The 24036-nt window shown below is 36.6% G+C and overlaps 1 protein-coding gene across 1 annotated transcript in view; it reads right to left on the bottom strand.

The window, feature by feature from the left end:
* Top3alpha (topoisomerase 3-alpha) overlaps positions 1-24036 on the bottom strand; it is a gene marked incomplete at its 3' end in the record, with an annotated part of 217121 nt that overhangs the window by 158243 nt on the left and 34842 nt on the right. Inside the window, exons 5-6 of the mRNA XM_067138868.2 lie at positions 17592-17762; positions 17333-17508 (exon numbers count right to left, since the gene is read on the bottom strand). Of these exons, the coding sequence (XP_066994969.2) occupies positions 17333-17508; positions 17592-17762 (347 nt within the window). The remainder of the gene's footprint in view (positions 1-17332; positions 17509-17591; positions 17763-24036) is intronic.

The raw sequence follows: 24036 nt of genomic DNA, 5'->3' as shown, positions 1-24036 counted from the left end.
TTATTTAATTTTTAACGTTAATACTTTCAATAAGGAACAATGAAATTTTTATCTTTAATTTCTGTATCAGAAATATTGGACCTTAAGCAAGACAGACACCCTCTGTGCCAATGTTCAACGTCAATTCTCTACCTGAAGATGCACTTGAAATACAGAACTCAATAGAAGTATCTGGACTTTGCATTCAACCGACATTTTATACTTTTAATGTGCAATTTTAGAGTATTCACGAAACAAGGGCTTACTTTAATCATCATTGTAAAAAAATCATGTGATACTATTCTTACAGTCTAAGTGTAATTGATGTCTAACCTGAAAATATTATTTGTCATTGATCAGTACAACATTATTTTATCTATCAACATTTCATCACTCCACCATTTTATATGTACATTATCGCATCACATACACAGTTCACTCTTTTAATTTTTATTTCCACAATGTAATTTTGTTTTAGGACATCAGCAAATCCATATGTGTATCTTAGTTAGGCTGATGATGACCCACATACGGTCGAAACTAGTCCCTTGATAACATATTGTAATGTATTTATAGACATTTCAATTATTGTACAGTATTGAGTAGGTGGAACAAACTTTGTAAATTATATGTTATCTCTTACAACTTAAATTTAATGTAGGTTTCTCTGCCAGCCTTTGGACTTTAAAATTAATCCCTTAATGGGAATTTGGTAAAATGTAAGGAAGCATGAGTGTTTACCCTCATTTCCCTTCTTCTAATTTCATTTTTGGTCACTTTTTCAATTGTTCTAAATTTCTTATTCTCTTTTCGGCCTTATGCCCAGTTAGGTGTTTACCGTTCAACTTTAACTTTGGAGTGCCTTGTGTTTCAGCCTCAATTCTCATTTTGTTCTTGGCCTTTCGAGTATAACCTTTCTCTTTTTTCTCTCTCTTTCATGGCCGTGTAGTGTGGGCCTTATGCCTCTGATTACTTATGGATCTTTAGATTCCTTTTCATGTTAGATGAGGGTAGTGAAGGTATTGACAGATTACCTAATGAAAGCAGTGTGTGCTACGTGTGTCTGTGGTATTTATTTATTATTTATTTATCATACGACATATATATATATATATATATATATACACACACAGGAACAGGAAAGCAAGTACATTATATTTTAATGTCCAATGTTGTTATCCATTCTAGAGCCTCGGTATTTGCCTCTAGAAATTCAAACCAATCTCCAGGGTAGGCTCTTCTGCTACACTCCTTTACAATGTGTTCGATAGTTTGAAAAGGAGCACCACAGCCACACTTGGGGGATTGTATCTTTCCCCATGTATACAGGGATGCAGCACAGACTCCATGACCACATCGAATCCTGTTAAGGATGGTCCAAGTTCGTCTTGGGAGATCAGACCTCGAATTAGGTGGGAAGAAAGGCCAGATATGTTCACCTGTTTTTGAGACCCATTCTTCCTTCCATTGGGCATAGGGGTTGAAATTGTCTTCTGTGAGCTTCTGAGTGAACTTAAATGGCGGATGTCTAGATCTCAACTGGTTCCTGTAAGGTCAAGAATATTGGAGTGGATGGGCAAGTCAGGGTTCTCATTTATCTTGGAGTATTTTCTCAACAGTGCTTGTGCTCTACCAAATCAAGGAGGCATGATGTTGCTTAACCCTTTCGATGCCGACCCATAATAGGTCCTCATATGCATAGAATGTTAAGCATGTTTCAATGGATTTTGCATCACTGTATAAAATATTTTATTTACGTTTCAGTTTAAAAGATATGGAGGAAAAATTTGGTATGTGAGCTTGATATACTCCAAGGAATATAAACATGTGACTTGCATTTCAAAAAACAAAATTTTGTGGAATAATGTGCACAAAAATATTATTTTTTATTTTAAAAAAGGAAAAACATAATTTGAAATTAATGAGCACATTTTACACTAAACCCAAAATGACTAAGTGAAGATATTTAATCTTCTCTCATATCTGGGATCATATATACCAATTTATGTTGTTAATGTAGGGCTACTTTACAATTTATAAACTAATTTCCAAAAACATTGAACATGTGGAGAGAAAGACACGAACAGTGTAACCTGTCAACGATTGAATATTTTATGAATTTTGGCAGAGTAATAGTTATCATTTGAGAGAACTGTGTCTAGTAGCAGTATTTGTTACTACAGAACAGTTCAGAAGATCAGAACAACATACAAAATCAACTAATAATGTCAGAAATGAAAGTGTAAAAAACAGATTGAAATATTCTATGGGCGGAGCATCAGATTGAGGTAGGCCTACGTGTTTAGGCCCTGGGATTTGATAAAAATGGTGGGGATGGACAACATTACTTTCAGGGAATATGCATTCAGTCCAAGAATCATCTAATTCACTGTCATTTTCATTAGCACCGTCACTATAACTCTTTGACATTGCACGAAATGTTGTAAGCCCATTAGCCAAGGGCACGGCTCCATGATTCTCTGGTGCACTACCTGAAGACCTCAAAAATATCATAATCAACACTTTCGATAAAATTAGAGTCGCTTACATCTTCAAAGCAACCCAAAAGTTCCTCAATTTCTTCTCCCGAATTAGGCCTACGTGACGACATGCCTTGTTGTGATAATTGTACTATTTACAACTTTACTACGACCTAAATAAATTGCTAGGTAATTATAACTGCAGTAGAAATAATAATAAACTTAATATATTACGATAAATAACTCAAATGCGTCAATTAGAACGTAAAATTATTGCAAACAAGTCACAACAAGCGGACATAAACAAACAAGGAGGCTGCCATATTGGATCATAGATGTCAAGCGCTCACAGATCATACACTCGCGATCGACGAGTAAACTAGCAAAAATGAAGCTATGTCAGTGCCATCTAATGACATAAGAAGGAATTACAAACATTCTACCTTCTTTCTACTTGATTTGTGACGCAATCTAGCGCCTTACTACATAACTACACCACTTATAAGTGGGTGCCGATGGAATCGGCATCCTGGCATTTTTCGTACAGAATGTAAGTGCCGATGCATCGGCATCTTGGCACTGTAAGAGTTAAGACAGGAAGCCAGTGGGTAGGAGTTGATCTTATTATGCCTGAAATAATCCTCATTGTGTTGTTGAGTTGAGTGTCCACAAGTTTCACATGGCAGCTGTTGATCCACACAAGAGCACAATATTCTGCCACAGAGAAAACTAAACCAAGGGCAGAACATCTCAAGGTAGTTGCAGAAGCACCCCAGGTTGTACCACACAACTTCTGCAGAATGTTGTTATGACTCCTAATTTTTGCTGCTATATTTGCTAGATGTTGCTTCACGTCCGTAGGTTAAACCTTAAAAAGCCCTACACGTGACCCCTGGGTGGTGCTAAGGAAGCAACAACATTGGCTGCTGGACCTATCTTCTAAAGATTTCCCAGCAAATAAGCAAACTGTACAATGTGTCTGTGGTGTCAGACAACTGTTGTTAATGTGAACCACTGGCCCGATAAAGGGCATTTGTAAAATTTATTGTAAATTGGGCTCCAGGGTTCGAGAACCATCAGATAAAAAGTTGTAATAGGAACTATGACTCTGTTTTCAGTTCTGTATTGACTCTACTTTCAAATTATGTACAGACTAGCCTTTTTCTGCAAGTGTAAATTTATGACACCCACAGGTTGGAATGTATGACTGTTTTGAAAAACGGAGTCTCCTTCCCTAAATTGTAATATTTTCTGAGCTTACAAGCTACACTATTGTAAAATTTCTGAGCTTACAAACACCTCTGTATTTATTTCAAGCTTCTAAGCTCTTAAGGCTCTTCTTTTGTTTTACAGTTGTTGTTGAAAATATCCATCCAAAGGAAAAGAAATAAATATAGTTTTTCCATTGATGTTAGCAATAATTAAACTTTGGTTTATGCTTTGAGCAACCATTCACCCCTCACACTTCTTTCCCTCTCTGGACCACGGAAATAACTAACAAATGCGATAGAAGTGAAGGTTAGGCATAGATATCAAGGATAATTAAATAAAAAACCACCTATTCAATACTTTCCACGTTTAATGTGGTTATTATCTACATGATTTTATGTAGACTCATTTGGTCAGGTACATGTTTCACCCATTATTTTGGGCATCTTCAGCCTGTAAACAACCTTTAGGTCAAGGTTTGGGACCTTTTTAACTAATATAAACATACTAATATATACTCTATATACAACATATACATTATATACAATATATACAAACATAAGTCAATACAGTAAAGTTTTTTGGTCCTAATCTATTTAATATGGAAAATGTCCAATACTAAAATGGATCTTCTTTTCGGTGAAGAGGATTGCAAATCGGGGTTTATGTGACCCCTATATCATATTAAGTACTTGACGTATCGTGTCTGGTGACACAATACCTACAATAAAAATAAAAATCTCAACGACGTCAATGAAATTAAAAATCCTTTGTACGAATTAACACCTAGATTAATTAATATCGTGAATTCAGATCAAAACAAAATCCCTCAATTATTTAAATCTCCACACTCAAATGCTTCATCCATCATGCCAAAAGTTAAACCCGCCCATATTGCTTCTAGAAACTCCCCTCCAGCAACAGCACACACGCCCATAGACCAGCCTACCCCCACTCTCCCTCCATGCCCCGCCCCTCCATTACCGCACCATTACAACACCAGGAGTAGAAATGGTGACAAGACAGGCGCTGCCGGAACAGACAGATCCATCTAGTATTAACTGAACAAGTAAGTCACTTTACAGTTAAGAGGTGTTAATTTAATACATTTTATCACAACGCGTGCTCAAAAAAAAATTTTTAATTCAAAATTATTTTCTACTTCATTACAGATATTCTTAAGATCCCTCCCAAAGACCAAGCAACACATCAACGGGAACAATTTTCACACAAGACTGTATCAAGTGTTTAGGATGTCTCTTCCCAATTAAGCAGCAGCCTAAAACTATGAAACAGCTAAATATTGTACTCTTGTCAATTCCTTGACGTTACATGAGACCCAAAGTCAAGACGCTAACAGTTTCATTCACAACGTTTTTGACCAGTCTACCTACAACAATCGACTTTTGAATCTCCACTTGTACACGACAACACATTTAAATATTAGTTACGTCAAGAACATGAAAATGAAAATCGTGGGTCAAACAAGCTCCAGTTTTAATATCACCCCTTCTCAAGAAGAAAAAAGAAGATCCGTTTCATTTTATTTTTAGTTTTGAACATTTTAAGTTAACCAGAACTGCCAAGTAAAAACACATTCAATTTAAATTTATATTTTCAATCTTGACCAACCTACAATCAGTTCAAATCTCCTCTTATTGTTGACGACACATCCTGTCACCAGACACGATACGTCAAGTACTTAATATGATATAGGGGTCACATAAACCCCGATTTGCAATCCTCTTCACCGAAAAGAAGATCCATTTTAGTTTTGGACATTTTCCATATTAAATAGATTAGGACCAAAAAACTTTACTGTATTGACTTATGTTTGTATATATTGTATATAATGTATTTGTTGTATATAGAGTATATATTAGTATGTTTATATTAGTTAAAAAGGTCCCAAACCTTGACCTAAAGGTTGTTTACAGGCTGAAGATGCCCAAAATAATGGGTGAAACATGTACCTGACCAAATGAGTCTACATAAAATCATGTAGATAATAACCACATTAAACGTGGAAAGTATTGAATAGGTGGTTTTTTATTTAATTATCCTTGATATCTATGCCTAACGTCATCTTCAATACGGAACAATAATGAGAGTTGTTACTTGTAAAATGAAGTGAAGGTTGTAAAAGTATGACTATTAAGCAATACCATATGGTTGATAAGACAGACATGAGGGAGCTTTTAAAAAGTAATTATGATCAGAGGAAAATAGTCAATAAAAATGCATACAGTTATGGGATGGGTTTAAAGCAATATTTAAGGAATGCAAAAATAAGTTTGTATCTTTAAGGGTGGTAAAGAATGTAAAGACCTGCTGTATTGTACCAGAGAGGTAAAGAAGGAGGTGCAGGTTGAAAAGAAATAGTTAGAAATGGTCGTGGAAGTAAGGAGAATTAGGAGGATTGAAGGAACTTCTAGGAAATTGAATCTAGCGATGACGATGATGATGACGATGATAATAATAATAGCATGTGGCCTTTGGAATGTCATAAATGCCTAGCCCCTGAGTCACAGGAACTAACTAATGAAAGTTACAATCCCAGACCCAACCGGGAATCGAACCCGAGACTCCTTGAACCAAAGGCCAGATGCCAACCATTTAGCCATAGATGAAGTCAGGTAAGGATAACATGATGGAAAGCATAATTGCACTCAAATTTTAGTGAAAAATGGAAAGGTATGTATAGGTACTTTATGGTAGAAACAGATTCCAAGAAGGACATTCCAGAAATTGTTATTGAACATGGGGAGTGTATTAGTGAGGATTTACAGAAGGCAAATATTCAGTCAGCAATATAAGATTGTTGGTTACAAGGGTAATGTCCAGGTAGAGGAGGCGACTAATACTTACTAAGTACTGAAATTTACCCAGCAGAACTTCGGCGAGAGTGAAGGAAAACACCTTGGTGGAATGAAAAGGTGAAGGAGGTTGTTAAACAAAAGAAGAAAGCAGGGTAAGAATGAAATAGATAGGAAAGAAGGATGTAAGATTAAGTATCAGGAAATTAAAATTGTAAAAATGTGGTAAATGAGGAAAAGAAAAAAATATTGCCAGGGATTCACACAAGAATTGGAAAAGGATGTAAATGGTGTTGTATGAATTTATAAAAACTAAGAGAAAATTAAAAATCTACACAAAACAAGTGAAGGAAGAACGTGGAAATATAATAAGACTCTGTCAAGAATAGTATAAGAAAAATAAGACTGGACTGGAATACAATTACTGAAGTGGTGGAAGGAGAGGCAACGGCAGAGAAGTGCTGGACAAGGGGAAATGAAAATGTATGTAAAATACAGAAGTTGAACACTAGAAAAGCAGCTGGAATTGATAAGATTTCTGGGTATAAACTAAGGGCAATGTGTTCAGATATACTGCCATATCTGAAGTACATATATGATTACTGTTTGCATGAAGAAGCTACACAAAATGAATGGAGAGTCAGAGTCCTGCACAGCGGCCCAGCCCATGAGCTGCTTCGGCAACAGACTGCAATGGGCATTGAAAGGCTTGAACATACGAAGCCCGTGACATCATCGCACAGGCCGGTCTGGGCAGTGCTATGTCATTTGTACACGGTGAGCCAAGGACAACACTGTGGTAGTTCTATGGGCTGACTGCTTCAATGTGTACAGTGTAAAGTGTGTCAGCAGAGTGCATTGCATTATGATCGAGTGAAGACGATCAAGTTTGCTGTGGTTTTCAGTTTGACTTCCCCGTCTATCCTGTTATCAGAAACGAATGTGGACTGTAGTTATAAAAGAAAAAAAAAACCATGGCAAAATACATGAAGTAAAAAAAGAAGAAACAAACAAACTAGAAACCGCACGATACAAGACTTCTGAATCGGATCCTAAACTTAAGTCGTATTTGGTTGGTATTCAAGCCTGTAGTTGATGGTGATGAGAAACACAATTTTGTGTGTTGTACAATTTACGGTGAACTTTATGTACACACTAGTAGTTACCCGCGGCTTCTCTCGCGTGGATTTCGTAATCTGATAAAAGTAATCGTTCCTCGGCACTGTACTAAGACATTATCTGAAAATCCGTTACGTATAAAACCTTACTGAAAAATTTCATTTACTCCAGAAACTTTTTGTAAACCACGTTTGTGGTATTGCCTTTTCAGGCTAAGATGACCACGCAACACAGAAGTGTACACGTGAGAACATCTTCTCTCAAGGAAAAAAAAAAAAAAAAGAAGAAAGGAGTCTATTTTTAAAGGAAATTCCAAATACCTATTTCCACATCTGTAACATCTTCAGGTTTTGAAATATAAGTGTTCTTCTTCCTGATAAGTTTCTGCTTATGCAAGTCATTCATTTTGAGATATAAGTATTCCCATAAAAATAATTCAACCCCTTTATCAGCCCTTCCTCCACCCCCACGTAAATGGATTTTACAAAGAAAAAAAGACATGTTTCTTTATTCTTAAAGGACTTTCCAAGTACCAAGTTTCATGTCTGTAACATGTAAAGTTTTTGACATACACTGTAGATATTCTGGTCCTCATTTTAAAAATTCACCTGTTTTTCCACCTCTTTTCAGCCCTTTCAATGGTTTTCCAAAAACAAAAAATACGTGTTAATTTATGAAGGAGCTTCCAAGTACCAATTATCATGACTGTAATCGCTTACTGAGTTTTGTTCTTTGCGTCAAGGGGCTTAAAATGAGCTCTGTCTCGTCCTTGTATGACAAATTTGATATTTCTCCTACATTAGCCTGTTATTTTTATACTATAATGCTGCAATAATACCATCTTCAGTTTCTGAGATATTTGTAACCTCATGAAAAGAATTCAACTCCTATTTCACTCCCCCCCACCAAACTTGATTTAACCCCAAAAATGCATGTTTTTTAAGTTTTAAAGGAGATTCCAAATACCCATTTTTACGTCTGCAACATCTTTAGGATATTTTAGATATAAGTACCCTCGTACAATTAATTCATCTTATGTTTCAATCCTTTTATCACCCCTTAAGTGAATTCTCCAAAAACAAAAGAATATGTATTTCTTTCATTTTAAAGAAGACTCCAAACATTTCTTTCATTTTAAAGGAAACTTCAAATAACAATTTTTACGTCTGTAACATCTACAGTTTTTGAGATATCAGTACCCTAATAAAAACAATTCAACCCCCTTTTCAGCCCCCTTTGCCCCCCCCCCCCACCCACATTAAGTGGTTTTTCCAAAAACAAAATGATACCTGTTTTTTATTGTTAAATATTAAAAATATCAATTTTCAAATCTGTAACATATTAAGTTTTTGAGATATACTGTAGATATGCTCAGGGATTATGGGTACCAATTTTCGTTGGCAGCTACGCCCAAACGTACACGTATAATCTCGCTGCTGTAGGATCCTGGAACTGACATTGCCATGGTTACTGCAGTTTATTTCTTTATCCAATTTTGAGAGCAGGGGTAGTGTGGTGCCAATATCTCCATACCGATTGGTTTTAGGGCCCGTAGAGCCTACCGAGTTTTGTTCTTTGCGTCAAGGGGCTTAAAATGAGCTTTGTCTGTCCTTGTACGACAATACCTATATAAATGGTCCATTATTGGACATTATAAATTTTCCAGCTAACTCATTCCTGATTGCCAGCATTTCGCCTCAGTGTGCTAAGTTGGGCTCATCAGTTGGTAAATAGCACACCCACCAACCAAGACGCATGGCTAGTGCAAACTGTGGAGGCCACTGCGTAGGCTACTTGGAGCCACCGGCAGTGCCAATGCACTATGACAGACGTTGTCTCATTACCAAAAATTGAAACCTGCCTAGCCATCAGATGATATAGATGTTGATTCCCATAGGAAACCTGAAATATTTGTCCTGAATTAATGTTATTTAGATTCATTCAGTTAACTTGATGTCAACTGCAGATGAACATTAGTTTATAATAAAGTTTCTGTTTTTGTTTTTTAATTTTAATTATTATTACAATTATTATTATTATTACAACGCAGGAGAGATCTCTATCGTTTTATTTCAAAATGCGATTAGGCATACGGGAATTCGTATAGTGAGTGATCCGAATAGAAGTGTGAAGTGAATATTTCGTTGTACACGGTGCATGCGTTATTGTGGGGAGGAAGTCAAGGTTATTCTACTAAGCCCGCCCAGTGCGGTACTGCGGTGGGCTCTATGAAACCAGTGCTATGGGCCAGTAAGCAGCTGCATGAGAAGGGAACGACACTGCACGGGCTGGGCTGACGAAGCCCGTGGGTTTGAAGTGCCTTGTCAATACACTTTTATCATTTATTCAAACAAGTTTCAGGAACATAAAACATTATTACATACTGATAACTTAACTTATAAGACATTAATAATTACTGATGAAGGGTATGTATTATGTTCCCGAAACATGATTGAATAAATGATTTTCAATGATAAAAGTGTAACGCTTAGTAAAAGTAACAGTTTAATAGACAACAGGAATATTTTTGTGATGGATCGTTGTATTCTAGAGACACATGGAACAAGTATTGCCAGCAAATTATCAATGGGTTCTCTTCGATATTATGATGCCAAGTTTAAGTTAATGGTTATTAAATATATGAAAATAAAGATTCATTTTGCAGCCGCAAGAAAATATGGCATAACTAAAGCCAACGTTCGGCGTTGGCGTGAAGACAAATGATAATCTAAAAATGTGAACTGTACAAAGAAGGCATTCAGTGGCCCACAACAAGGACACTTCAAAGAACAAATAAGATTCTATTAGAATAAAATTTATTGTAGTCACCTATACAATACAATTCACCGTTTGTGGTGATTAAATTCTAAGCGATTGCCCTGTTTTTGGGCATCTTCAGCCTATTGTCAATCTTAAGGTCAAGACCCCGGTCTTGTCTGAGTTAAACATTTGGAACCAATATATACAAATATGGCCTTATACTAAGAATCGCCCTACTCTTTTAAAATAAAAAAGGGGTGATATGTACAAAAAATCATAAAAATGTGCAACTTCAATTAAAAACCAAAATTTGTTACATGAATACATTTAAAATTTTCTAACAATTTACAAACTATACAAAGGAACAATTGGATCTCTTCATCTTTGGATGAATCGTTGGGTTGGTAGTTTGTAGAAAGTATGTTCGTCCAAGGTTCTCTATGTTCACCTATGCTATTCGTTTGGCAGCAAAAAAAAAATAGGAGCCATAGTTTGTTGTCATTCTTGCAAAGCTTGAAATATCCCATGAGGAAAGAAGCATAGTAGGTTGTTACTATTATACGGAATTAAGCGTTTTTGTGGATAAACTTCGTGTAATGTTGGAGTACGTTATCCAATGTCAATCAGTAGTTGGCTGTTCCTCTACGAAGTGTTACTTGGATGCTTTTAGACTAATGTTATCGGTGTTTCATTGTTCTGCCATGGGACTGTTAATGTATATTGTCTGTAAATAAATAGGAGAAAAAAATTTAGAATTATGAATGTTCTAACCCACGTTAATAATAATATTGTATATCCCATGATTGTGGTTGAACTTACTCTTTCAGTCTGATGTTAGCTGGATCCACTTGTACCGATTGCGTCTGAACGACTAGCCTTTCTACTTCTAGTGATATACTGATGCAGTAGCGGATGAGTGAAGCGTAGAGGGAGAAAGGGAGTGGGACGTGCTTTGTGCGCATGTGTTATTGCTATGGAGTGGTTGCCCAAACTGGTGTGGGCGGGTCTGAGATTAGGCGTGGTAATTGGAATATTAGAGTGCTGTTGTTGAAAAATAATAGGGACCTTATTATGATTTACAGTATGGATCAGCTTTGGAGTTATCTCATATAACGGATTTTTGTTGTCAATGACATTGTTAAGATTAATTTCTTTATTATAGGTTTGGTCCAAAAAAAAATGTATAAGTTCTGCATTTCACTCAATAATTTCCACTTATCTAAGTATCTAACGATAGTTAGATCTTTCTCGATTGAAGTGAATTTGTGTCCCGTTTCTTTCATATGCTGGCTCATGGCTCAATACTTGTTGTGTTTGGCGGCATTGTAGCATTCCAAATACCTTGTATAAAAGCTTCTCCCAGTATGACGCAGATACGTGAACCCACACTGTGCGCACGTTAATCTATAAACTCCAGATCTTGAGTAAACATTACTATTATTGACCCTATTATGGTTAAAAAATATGTTTTGGTTATTATTTACTGTCCTGAAAGCTATATTGACGTTATGTTTTTTTTAAAGAACATTAGTGATCTGGTGAATAGCCGGGTTGTTATATGTAAATGTGGCGTAATTATTTTTAGTTTTACCTGGTACTAAATTGGAGGATAGTTTAATTTTTATTTTATTAATTAATCAATTGACCATACCTATTTTAAAACCATTGAAATTAACTAATTGCCTCATATATTTTAATTCTGTTTTCCACTTTCTCTGAATAATTTAAAAACAGAACTGAAATATATAAGACAATTTGACAAAAGAATAGCATTACAAAAATGTTGCAAAGTCTGGGCTAGGAAGACGTGGGAGAAAACAGATTAGCTGCTCGACTAAGCGGTATGTAATTTATTAGTTTCATCTCCATGTTGATGTCTTACAATGATACTGAAAAGTGAAAAGATTGCTCCTCCTAATCAACACTACATATACTTAAAATCAATATCAAATGATCTATTTCTTCCTTTCAATAATGCAGGAAAGCTCGAAACCAGTGCCGAAGCTGCTGTCAACAACTAAGCAAAGTCATGGGCAGAAAGGGTGCTACCTCTGCTGCAAAAAGGGTGTCAGTTGTCTGTCATGACACATCTTTCCTTTGTCTGAAATACTCAGAATCCTTTCACAAGAAAGAGTAACTGAAGGCTGAGTGTACAAAGGCTGCTGCTTCTGCTGCACTGAGGGTGTCAGTGCCTGTAAATCTTGCCAAGAATCACATTTTCATTGTTCTGATGTATATGAAAACATTTCAATACAATGTGTAATGTAATATTCTACGGAAGTGTTAAAATATTTATTATTTTTCTTTATTGCATTTTTCTGTTGAGAAATTTGGACACTGTTTCACAGTGTTCGGCTGTAAAACAAACTGAAGACTCGTTTTGAATTTTCACACAAATGTTTCAAAACCTTGAAAGGCTGAGTGAATGAATCAGTAAGACATTTATTGGGTCAATAATATGAGTACCGGTAATTTGAAATTCAAATTTAATGTAATTTTTTGGCATTTGAAATGATTTTCGTATATATTGGGTCAGTTTGAATGAGCAAATAAAGCTGCTATATCTAAAACTTTTGTTGTTCATTCCATAACTTTAACAAAGCAACAAAAATTTCTGTGACACCATATGGTGTCATGATATATTTTAAAATTACATATACAGAACATACTAATGTCATAAAATATAACAGGTTTTCCATGGTGGGCCAGCATATGCACGATCTAAAGCATAAATTCACATCTATCGAACATGACATTGAGGTCTTGGAGAACTTAGGAAGATGAAGTTTACTGGATGTTACGGAGTGTTGCTACATACACCTGGAACAGTATTTAAATTCAAACCTTAATTTAAACGAGATTTCTGAAAAATCAAAAATTATATTTGATTTCCTTATTGTGTTTTTTAAAAATGTACAGGTATTGGTCAATAGTTCGGTGTTTCGTATTATGCAAAATAGCTTTGCTAGTTGCTTCTTACGACCACGCCCTCCAGAGCTCCAGCAAATTGCCGTTCCTCAGTTGCTCCTCCCATTCGCCTCTATTTCCCCTCTTCAATCCCAACCCAAGTTGGACACTTGATTTTTATCACAACAATGCTTGCGGTGCTTCACTGCGCTTTGCATAGACAGCGACCTTTTGAGGAGAGTCACATAAAAACAATTATGTTATAAGAAACAATTTCATAACTTGCCTCATTGGTGAAGTGATAGTTTATAACATTCTTGTTATTACAGGTCTGCATTGAACTGGGAACGTTGTTCTTGATATCATCTCAAAGGACTTAGTGCTCATTTTCACTTCATTAGGATTGCTCCATTAAAGGGACACTGTAGTTTTTTTTCTATTGAATTATTTCTACTACGATACTACGTCAAGTTTTAAGAAGTGCAATAAATTAAGCACATAGTGTTTCAAGACTATTCTATTTTATAATTTGTTGATCTTTTTTAAATACACTTTATATCATAAGTGAGCAAACCAGTCTGCATATGTTTTTATCAGTTTATGGCATAACACTCGCAAGTCTTTGACTTGTTGAAAATATGAACTTAGAAACAGTATATTTTTAACACAGTTTCTTGTTGTTAAGATGGTTTTAAATTGCGATGAATTTGACGTCGATAAACTTATATGACTGTCAATTTTTCTACAAACTTCTATCAGCTGATGATGATGCAGTGGGACGTCGAAACTAGTATGGATTAAAAAATATATGTTGTAATTACACCTACACAACAATTTTGATGTATTGAATAAGGTAGACCAAAAATTTTAATAAAATATATTTTATGTATCATAAAAAGTGGTGTGACACCATAAGACATCACATATGACCTTGGTATGATGAGATAAAGCTTACTTAGTACATCATATAAATATATTCCAAGATTATATAAAAAGCCCACATCACATGCAATTCTTCTGGCACAAGCAGAATATTAATAAAATTCATGCACGACTTCAGTGGAATAGTGTGCAATCATCAGCTGGGCGCTCACTGTGATCAACCACTTGCGATGATGACGATGATAACAATAATCTTTCTTTGTGTATACCTTCATTTTTTACTCTTTCACCTCTAACATACCTCTCAAAAATGTAATGTTTGTTGCTTCTCTTAGTTTCCATTCCTCTTTCATCCCACATCTTACTTTGACACAATTACAGCATCAAAAACATACTGTTTCTACCATTTTAATTCTTTTCCCATAACTTCCTGAACAAAGCTTCTCCAAATTTTTGCTGTGGCAATGCCATCACAGAGCCCTTTCTTTTTATTTCTTGGGTTTTTTCAAATTACTAGCCATTGGCGCTACAAGTGGATTAAACCACAGTTTTATGTCCAGGTGTCCTTCCTGACACCAGGCCTATATGAAGGGGTGTACTTGCTGTTGTGTGCTTTGGTGGTAGTGGGCAGTTTGGTATGTTGTATGTAAATGAAGAGTTATCAAGAAAAACACAAACACCCAGTCCCTAAGCTGGAAGAAGCCAGATGTTGCTAAAATCCCTGGCTCTGCCAGAATCAAAGCCAGAGTCCTTCAAACTGAGGGCTTAGAATTAGACACAAAAAAAACAATGTTTATCGGAGTTGGGTATCAATGATGTCACAAATGTCAAGACCTCCAAACACATTATAACAATTCTTAGGTCTCAGGATTACAAAAAATGGTGCCAATTGCAAACCCATGTAAAAAGGTGTAGCTTTTTACCAGGAATGCATCCCTCGCCCCCTCTCCCCTGCAAACAGATAGCTGGAGACCAGGGAAGGTTGAAGTAGTTCAGGATGGCGTGACACTTTAAAATTACAGGCAAATTTAGCTCCAGTAGCTCTCCATGGCAGAAATCAAGACAGCAACCGCTACAGACATTGTAGCGAGATTGAAACTTTAGCACACATCCTTGGCTCTATATATTCAGTACATTTTTACAACAATGTAGGTCCTACTGTAGCAAATCATGTGATAAAATAGACCCCTTCCCGTATGCCAACATTTTGTAACCTTAATTCAGCAGCCACCTGTACTAATGGCAATTTTTTTCAGAAAACTGAAGGCCACTTTGGACAGGTTTCACTGTAGTACTCATTTTTAAGAAAAATAAAAAGGTAAATAATTATTATGAAGGAATTATAGTTATACCTTATGCTTCCAAAATCATGGAAAGAATATTGTTGCAGGTCTTTTGAGTTGACGCTTACTGGCAACCTGTGCATCTGTAAAGCCTCATTCACAATGCAAATGTAATGTAACGTAAACTTAAAATTAACGTTAACTCAGAAGTTAGCGGCCATCTTATCTAATAGAACCATTCACAATGCGCCGACGTAAACTTAACTGCGAGTCCGTAAAATTAAGGGACTGCAAACTCCAAGCTATTGCGGTTAATTTTACGTTAACTTTAAGAACCACCCAATCAGAGCAGAGGTAAACATTGTATTGTAATTCTCTTTCAAAACAATCTTTGGAGAAAGAATTACAAAGACGCTGTACCGAAAAATTATAGATGGAAATAAATATCCTGTAGCAATGAAATCTGACGGTAAATGGCGGGAGACAAGCTCGCAGTGCTGGCAAACGGACGAGAGACAATCCCTGTCATAAATAAAACTGTCCCTGTATATTTCTTAACATTATACGGACTACTAGTTTACGAAAACGATATTATCCAAACAAATAGATCCAAACATCTCATCGGGGTGTGATAGATAGGGGCATAGATGTCTGTAAAGGAGACCTTATATTTCTTTTTTACTAGAAAAGAGGAAGTAAATCTAAAGAAAGGCAAACAGTTCAGGTTTCATCCACATGTCCAAAATGATCTGATGAGGGTCATTTCTCACATTAGATTACCGAAATCGCACTGAGGTAACCTTCTTTGAATCAAGGGATGAACCCATTTTCTGTACCGTTGTTTAGATCGCCTTTTCCCAGGAGCAAAGCAATAGATGTTTGAAGTAATATGAATTCCGCTACCATGTTGTTTGATTCCATCGGGGTATTGAAATATAAAACTGCGAGATAGTCCAAAACCCGACTTCCGTGCTAAATAACATGACAGTGTTTTGATTGGCTGCTGTGTACTCTTTACGTTAATGTTACATTCCTCTATTGTGAATACCACAAATTTTACGTTAATTTTACGGTTATGTCGTTAAGGTTACGGTTATGTTTGCATTGTGAATGGGGCCTAAGGATGCGGCCCTAGCTGTGATAAATGCTAATAATGCTGAAAATTACACACATACCCAGCCCTGGAGCCATCGGAATAAACCAATTAAGGTTAAAATCCCCCACCCGGCTGGGAATCAAACTCTGAATCCCTTGGATCAAAGGCCAGCACACTAAGCATTTAGTCCTGGAGCCAGACGGCACACAGGATGAGAATGCCAAAACAGGCATACAAGGAAATGATGGCAGCAGGGAAGAGGCTGGCCTAGAACTAGATGGAAGGATACAGTGAGGGAATGCATGAAGGACAAAGGAATTTTGACAGTGCATGCGAAGAGGAATGGGGAAAGACAGTGTAAAACAGAGAGCAATAATAGACAACACCACCCAGAAAGAATCTGGAACAGATGATGACGATGATGGAAGATTAGTTTTTTCTGATCTTTGGAATGGTCTATAGGATGCTTATGTGTGGTAAGAAATAATGATGTTCCCCGTCCCTATATATTTCTGGATATAAAACAGTCTATTTACTACAATGGATAATGCAATAATTAGCCTCAAAATTTCACAAAGACCAGTCCAGTTGTTTCCAGACACAACAGATAGATGTTACCATTTTATTTCAAGATGGAAGATTCCCTAAGAGGCTCAACACAAATTCTGTAGTTCAGGTTAGCGAGTGCACACTGCACTCACACAAAATTTTTAGCTTAAAGCTAACAAGCAAATATGAAAATATTGTTACACTTGGTCTCATTATACAGAGATAAAACTTTCATGTTTTTCTTTTACATACCACTGTGTCAAGAGGTAAAGGTCTCCATTTGCTTTTAGGCTTACTCTGGACATTTTCCACTCGGGCTAATGGTCTCTCTACACAACAATCATAGAGAACTTGACAAGCCAACTGGTCAAAAAGCCGAACTCGTTTCCATGCAAATTCTACACTCACACCATCTACTGTATGGTTCACTAAAACATAGAAAAGACTCGTTAACAGATTTTTCCTTACATAGTTCAAAAATAACATCTTTACTATCTATATCAACACATACCTCTGATCTTCCAAAATGGTTCAGGAATGAAGTTCTGAATAGATTTAAACCTCTCAACTACAAATCCAAGAGTAGGGAACTGACAACTACCATAGCTAATGAGAGCATTATTTAGGCTTTGTGGAAATATCCGAGTCAATCTGAGTGTTTGAAACCTAGTAAAAGCAGCTCCTGCAACAGAAAATACTGCATTATAGATGGACAATTGTCTAATTTGATCTTGGATTGGGTTTTGGATCACTGATCTCCATCTCTGCCTGTCTTTCCACCATTCTTCATCGAAGATGTAATGAAAGTTTGTCATGCTCATCCTTAGGTCCTATTTAATTTGTTCTCTCCATCGCTTCCTGGGTCAACTCTCGGGTCTTTTCCCTCTCACCTCCAGTTCAAGCATCGACTTTGGGCCTCCCATTCTTTTCATGTGCCCAGTACCAGGGATAATATTATCGAATGGGAATACGTGTTGGAGATCTTGTCGAATGCCTTCATCGGTGAAAGTAAAACATGATTTCAAGTGTACCGTAATAATATGTCTAATTTAGGAGAATTTAACGAGAAGTTCATTGACAAGTTTTGGGATGAAAATGTACAATGTCATGAGAGAGAACGGATTATGTTTGGTAGATATTATAACCTTCCAATGTATGTCAGGATGAGGTTGGTAAACACATTGGAAGTTTATGTTGAGAAATAATGTCAATGAAATCTTATGTCCGGTCATCACACATCCAGGAGAATTTGAGTTCAATTGACTTGTCTAATGATGTGAACAGCATCGCTGAATTGAAGATATCGGCGGATTGATAATAAGCTCTAAACCCCGTGGTGTCTCGGAAATATTGGTGGACAATAAAACATCGTGAAACATAGGGCAGGATTAAATGAATAATACACATTCCTCAAGTAAAGTTACTGAAATGCGTATGAACGGCAGAATATATCAATGACAGAATATTACTGAGGGCCATGGAATGTGTGAATGATTTGGAATAAGCAAAGTTTATATGAGAGGGCCATACCTTGTACATCTAGTCTCGCACGATTCGACGATCGAGATGTAGAATGAAACTGTCGATTACTAACCTAAATACGAGGCAGCAATTATTAAATAAGTTCCTTTGCCAGTACAGCTGATTTATACGAGATCGTTACGCATTATGTGTCAAATGTTTCCAATTGTCAAGAACACATGGGAGCTGGAAGCATAGAAGAGTTCTAAAAAGCAAACCGTCTGCGATTATTATGTTGTTGTAGAATTTGTTTTTTTTGTCTCTGTGGAAGGTGACTCTCTCAATCTTTGTGTCTTAGAAGGATCGAAAGCGAAAATTCGTGAGGAGAAAGATTGTGTTGAAGAGATATATTAACGTGATATTGGCATATTATAAACACATATTATATTGTAAAACAAGATATCTTGTTATCGAAAAACGTAAAGGCAAGTGTGTTAATTGAACTGTAAAATTGTATCAAGGTGTATGACCTTGTCCTAATAGACATTTCTGAGTTTCAGGTAACATGGAACCAACGTTTATGGAATATAGACACGAGATGACAACACGTATTAACATGAACAACTAAAATAGAGGGACCTCGAAGGATCTGGCCAGGAATGTGATGGACACTAATGGATAATGTTAATAATTGAGAGCTGAACATGGAAGGTGACACCGTCGTGGAGCAACAACCCAGGATGAGTACTTAAATATCGTCTATATATTCCGCCATGTAGTTGCTTATTTTAGATGTAGAGTAGTATTCATTTTAAATGTCAATTCATGACATGTATAATTTTCAACTTGAGGACGACCGTTATTTGTTAATCATTGCGTTGTATTAATTATAATCGTTGCGTCTAGTGCGGTGATTCAAACTATGTTGTGATAATATGCGATGGGTCGTGTGAGTTTTCTTTTAATGTCTTCTAGCAAGGTTTTACGGAATGATTTTCGGCATCGATGATATTGGTACCGTAATGGTGTTATTGTGATGAACGTTGACCTAACTCGTGGCTCAAAATACCTCGGAGGAGCTCAGTATTTGTGACGTGCGATTCTATGGTCTTCAAATATTATGTGCTTGTGCAGAAATACGCTGTTTGATAATGAAATTACGATATTATTGTGGTCATATAGTGTTAATGCGGCAACATATTTAGTAGTCTTTGACGTGAAATGCCTGAATAGATTGTTCCTAGGTGTTGTGAATTCGCCGTGCATGACGTTTTGTGTGACGTGATAAGATGTTTGATACGGTAGGATCTTTGAAAATATGTATGTGGATAATGAAATGTGGATGGTTATAGAAGTGTCATTAGGATTGCGTATTTTATGACGATGTAATGTGAAGGTCCTGATGATGGTCTTGGCGTTAGGAATTGTGTTGGTCATGCGTGAATTTTAATGTCGTTGTGATGAATGATTTATTTAGGCACGAGGCCGTATTTAAGATAGTGTTAGATTTTTTTGCACTCATGAATATTAACAGATGGTCGTCACATTTATCCTATTTAAATACAAGATTGACCAGAGCGGACGGTATTAAGGGATGTTTAGGATCTTCACAAAATAAACGGTAACGTAAAGATATTGGGACATGTCGTAAAGGGAATACGATCTCCTATGGTAAGTAAATCATTTCTTTGCTAGTTGGATGTTTTGTAGACCATTTGAGTTAATGCTTAGTGCTGATGTAGTTATTTTAGGCCAAACTTCGCAGTGGAATCCGGAGGCGCAGAATCAACGTAGTTAGAGAAGGTTATTGTAGATGATGCAGTGTCTATTGATGTTCTTTATCTAGGTGCAGTCTTCGATGAATGTCCGAGAGGATCGAGTCTGTCTTTTAGGTGCATGGTATTGATGGATGACATATTATGCTACGATTCTGTGTCTTTCAAACATTTCTCTTGCATTTATGATGATTTATGAATTTAGAATAACAGTGTTTTCAAGTTGTTAGGCAGATAATTTACCGATAAACAATGCGATGGTTTAAATGAGAATGACGGAATACTATGACATATTTGAGTAGGAACAGCATTCTGATGTGGACGATTCGATAATTCCCAGTTATTTATTTCGAAATGTGTGATGGATAATAGATCTTTCACTGTAAGCCTTCAGCAGTAGGACACTTTGTCTCTTTTGTTTTCGATTTTCTCTTGATTGACGATGTTATAATTTCTTTGTAACAAGAGCAAGAAGTTAGGTGTTTATTTCAATTTAACGTAACATTCATTTTTTCCTTTCTATATCCGTTTGTGTTGCTATTAATTTGCTCATTGTGTAACTATTATTTGAATTCATTTTTTTGAAGTCATTAAACGGAAAATCCTTCCATAAATGAGACTTTTCATAGAGTTCTCATTTGATGTAGCGTAGGAATACTAGGATAGTTAATTAATTTAGGATAAAATGAAATAATGATCAATGTATCTTGATGAATATGCCAATATCCTAGATCTCTTGACAGTCTGTTACGGAATATTTACGTAATTTTTTTTTAGGCAGGAAATGATGATTACTTTCTACGTTAAACTATACTGTTACCAGTCCACTATATAAACCTGTGACCCGACTCGTCGGACTTGCACGTCCCTAGAGTGGAGGCTTCATGGATCTCCGACTGTTTTGCTTTGCCGTGGCGTAACCCAACACTGAGATTCAGAATTGAGATGTGCAAAAATGGTCACAGGGATTGCTGTCAGGGCTCATATAGGGTATATAATTTTATTTGTCACCCAACTGTGGGGCTAGAGTTGAATTATTTTATCACCCAACGGCTAGAGTCGAATTATTTATCGCCTGGCAGTGGACTTGAGCTGTATACATCATCGTTTAATGCCTATCGCTGGAGCCCAAGATGAAGAGAATAGAGTAGAGATTATTTTACTAAAAAAAAAAAAACTCGAGACGATATTGGTAATGGAAGAGAACATTGAATTTATGACGTCGTTGGTGAAGGATGTTTGAAATATTTATTTAATCGTAGATTTTATGAATAATATTGGAAGGATTTGTCCGTTAAACAGTACTACGATTTTACTCAATTTTATTTTATGACATTATGGAAGGATATTCCGTAAAACTTCAGCTCTTGTTAATCGGGATAGTGAGTCATTTAATTTGAATAGCATGATATGTTGTTCCGTGTCACTTATTGTTGGATGTCCGTCATATTTCGGGTCAGATCTGGAGAGACCCATACGTTCAATTTATTGAATTTCATTTCGTGAGGTGTTAGGCAAGTATAAGTGTTGTGGGAACACTGGATAAGGACTGTATAGAGAGATTGAGAGTGATATATTCTTAATAAGGAATAATATAGGAAGTTAGGATGGCGTCTCTTGCACAAGTAAAGTTATTATTGGAGGAGCTCGCTGGGAAAATGAATAAAATGCAAGAATCGCAAGAAAGTACGGAAAAGAGAATTCAGGAAGCACAAGAAAGTACAGAAAAGAGAATACCGGAAGTACGCGAGTCGCAAGAAAATACTGAGTAAAGGATTCAGGAAGCACAAGAAAACACGGAAAAGAGAATTCGAGAATCACAGGAGAATACGGAGAAGAAAATCCAGGAATCACAGGATACTACCAGGGCAGAAATCCATGAATCACAAGAGAAAATGCAAGGAACTTTTGACAGAATTACTGATATGGTACAAGAAAACATGAAAGTAATGCAAGAGGAAATTGTATCGTTGGGATCGAAAGTCGCTGAAGTACAAGGAGAAGTATTAAATTTAAAAGAGGAAGTAAATGCGGCAATGAATGAGAATAAGAGAAGTTTTCAAGAAAAATTCGAAGAATTGAAGGTTGATTTTAAGTCGAGCATTCAGGAGTTGCGAGTCCAAGTTGACCATGACCTTAAGGAGCTCAAAGAAGAAGTAGACGTGATGCAAGAGAAGATGAGAGAGTCTGATAATAATTGGGACGGAAAATTCAAGAAAGTAACGGATGAAGTTAATATCACTAATGAGAGTATACGGAAGGAGATAGCCCAAGCAAGAGAACAAATCAATGACAGATTCAATTTGATAACGGAAGAATCGGACGAGAATAAAGCTTCGATGAATCAGCAAATAAAAGGATTAAAGGACGATTTGAATGCTATCCAAAAGGACGTACAGAATTTGAGGATTGAAAGTGAAACAAACAGAAATTTAGTATCATCTTTGACCGACCGGCAGACAATAATTGAGGATGGAAGGAAGACCGAAGTAAACAGTCAATTTGAGATACCGCAGCTTAGCGTAGATATTAACAACAATGGGACAGTTCATACAGGAAGCGGAACCCAGATTGTTAACATTATACGTACTTATGAGGATAGGCCTAAGAAATTTAACGGGAACATAGGATCCAGTATGACTCCTCGTGGTTTCCTCAGAGAGATAGAAGAGTACTTTAGGGAAGAGAAAGTATCCACGGAGCGACAGTTAAAGATAGTGGAGAAACACCTAGAAGGAGCACCACTAATTTGGTTTAAGGCTTTCCGCTACGTTTTTGAAGACTATGCAGGCTTCAAACAAGCTTTTTTGGACAAATTCTGGGGAGTCGACGTTCAACAAGGAATCAGACTCGAACTGTACTCAAAGAAATATTCTTTATCGGGACCGAGTAGATTTGCAGAGTACTTCACGATGCAATTTCATCGGTTGAAAGAACTTGATTCCCCACCTACAGAGACAGAAATGGTACGAGCAATAGTCAAACAATTTCCCGCGGATATACAGAGATTGCTGATGGCGGCTAACATTCAATCGGCCGTGCAAGCGGAGTCAATACTTCGACAAATTGACAGTACGACAACGCATACTAGTAGCCGCATATTAAGACACGTCGATCCGACGGTAAATGTTGTAACACCCGTAGGAGATGAAGGTGTAGAAAGGAACGAGAGATACAACAGTCACGGTCAAGGAGATAGACCTGTGGCGAATGAAGGCTACAGAAGAATGGAACATAAGGATGAGAAGAGTGATAAGACGCGCCAGAAATGGACACCGTTTCGAAACGAAGAACGAAGATATCCTAGGTACTACAGAAATACAAAGTGGAATCGGAACAGAGACAAATGGCCGTATCGCAGAAGCAGGTATCGAGAAAATTCGAGACAGTCAGATATTCGACAGGACGACGAGATAAACAAAGAAAGGGAAAGGTACCTTAGCGAATTAAGAAAACAGCAGGAAGGCAAACAATGGGAGCGAGCAATATTAAATCAAGATATGAATGCTGATTGCGTGGGCGCGACTAGTCTGTTGTATCAGCAAGAGCAAAGAAAAGAAAGCGCCGATAAAACGTTAAATCCCGCAGCCGCACCATTTGACAAGAATAATCAAGGCAATGACGGGGTGAAAAAAAAACTTCATTCTGGAATCAGCAATAGATAATAGAATTAGTAAATTAAATCCAAATTATAAGCAACATGAATGGGTTATAGCTGGA

Source organism: Anabrus simplex, chromosome 1 (genome assembly GCF_040414725.1).
Source record: "Anabrus simplex isolate iqAnaSimp1 chromosome 1, ASM4041472v1, whole genome shotgun sequence".
Taxonomy (NCBI): Eukaryota; Metazoa; Arthropoda; class Insecta; order Orthoptera; family Tettigoniidae; genus Anabrus; species Anabrus simplex.
The sequence above is the reverse complement of the archived record's forward strand: the minus strand, read 5'-3'. Positions and strand labels throughout refer to the sequence as shown.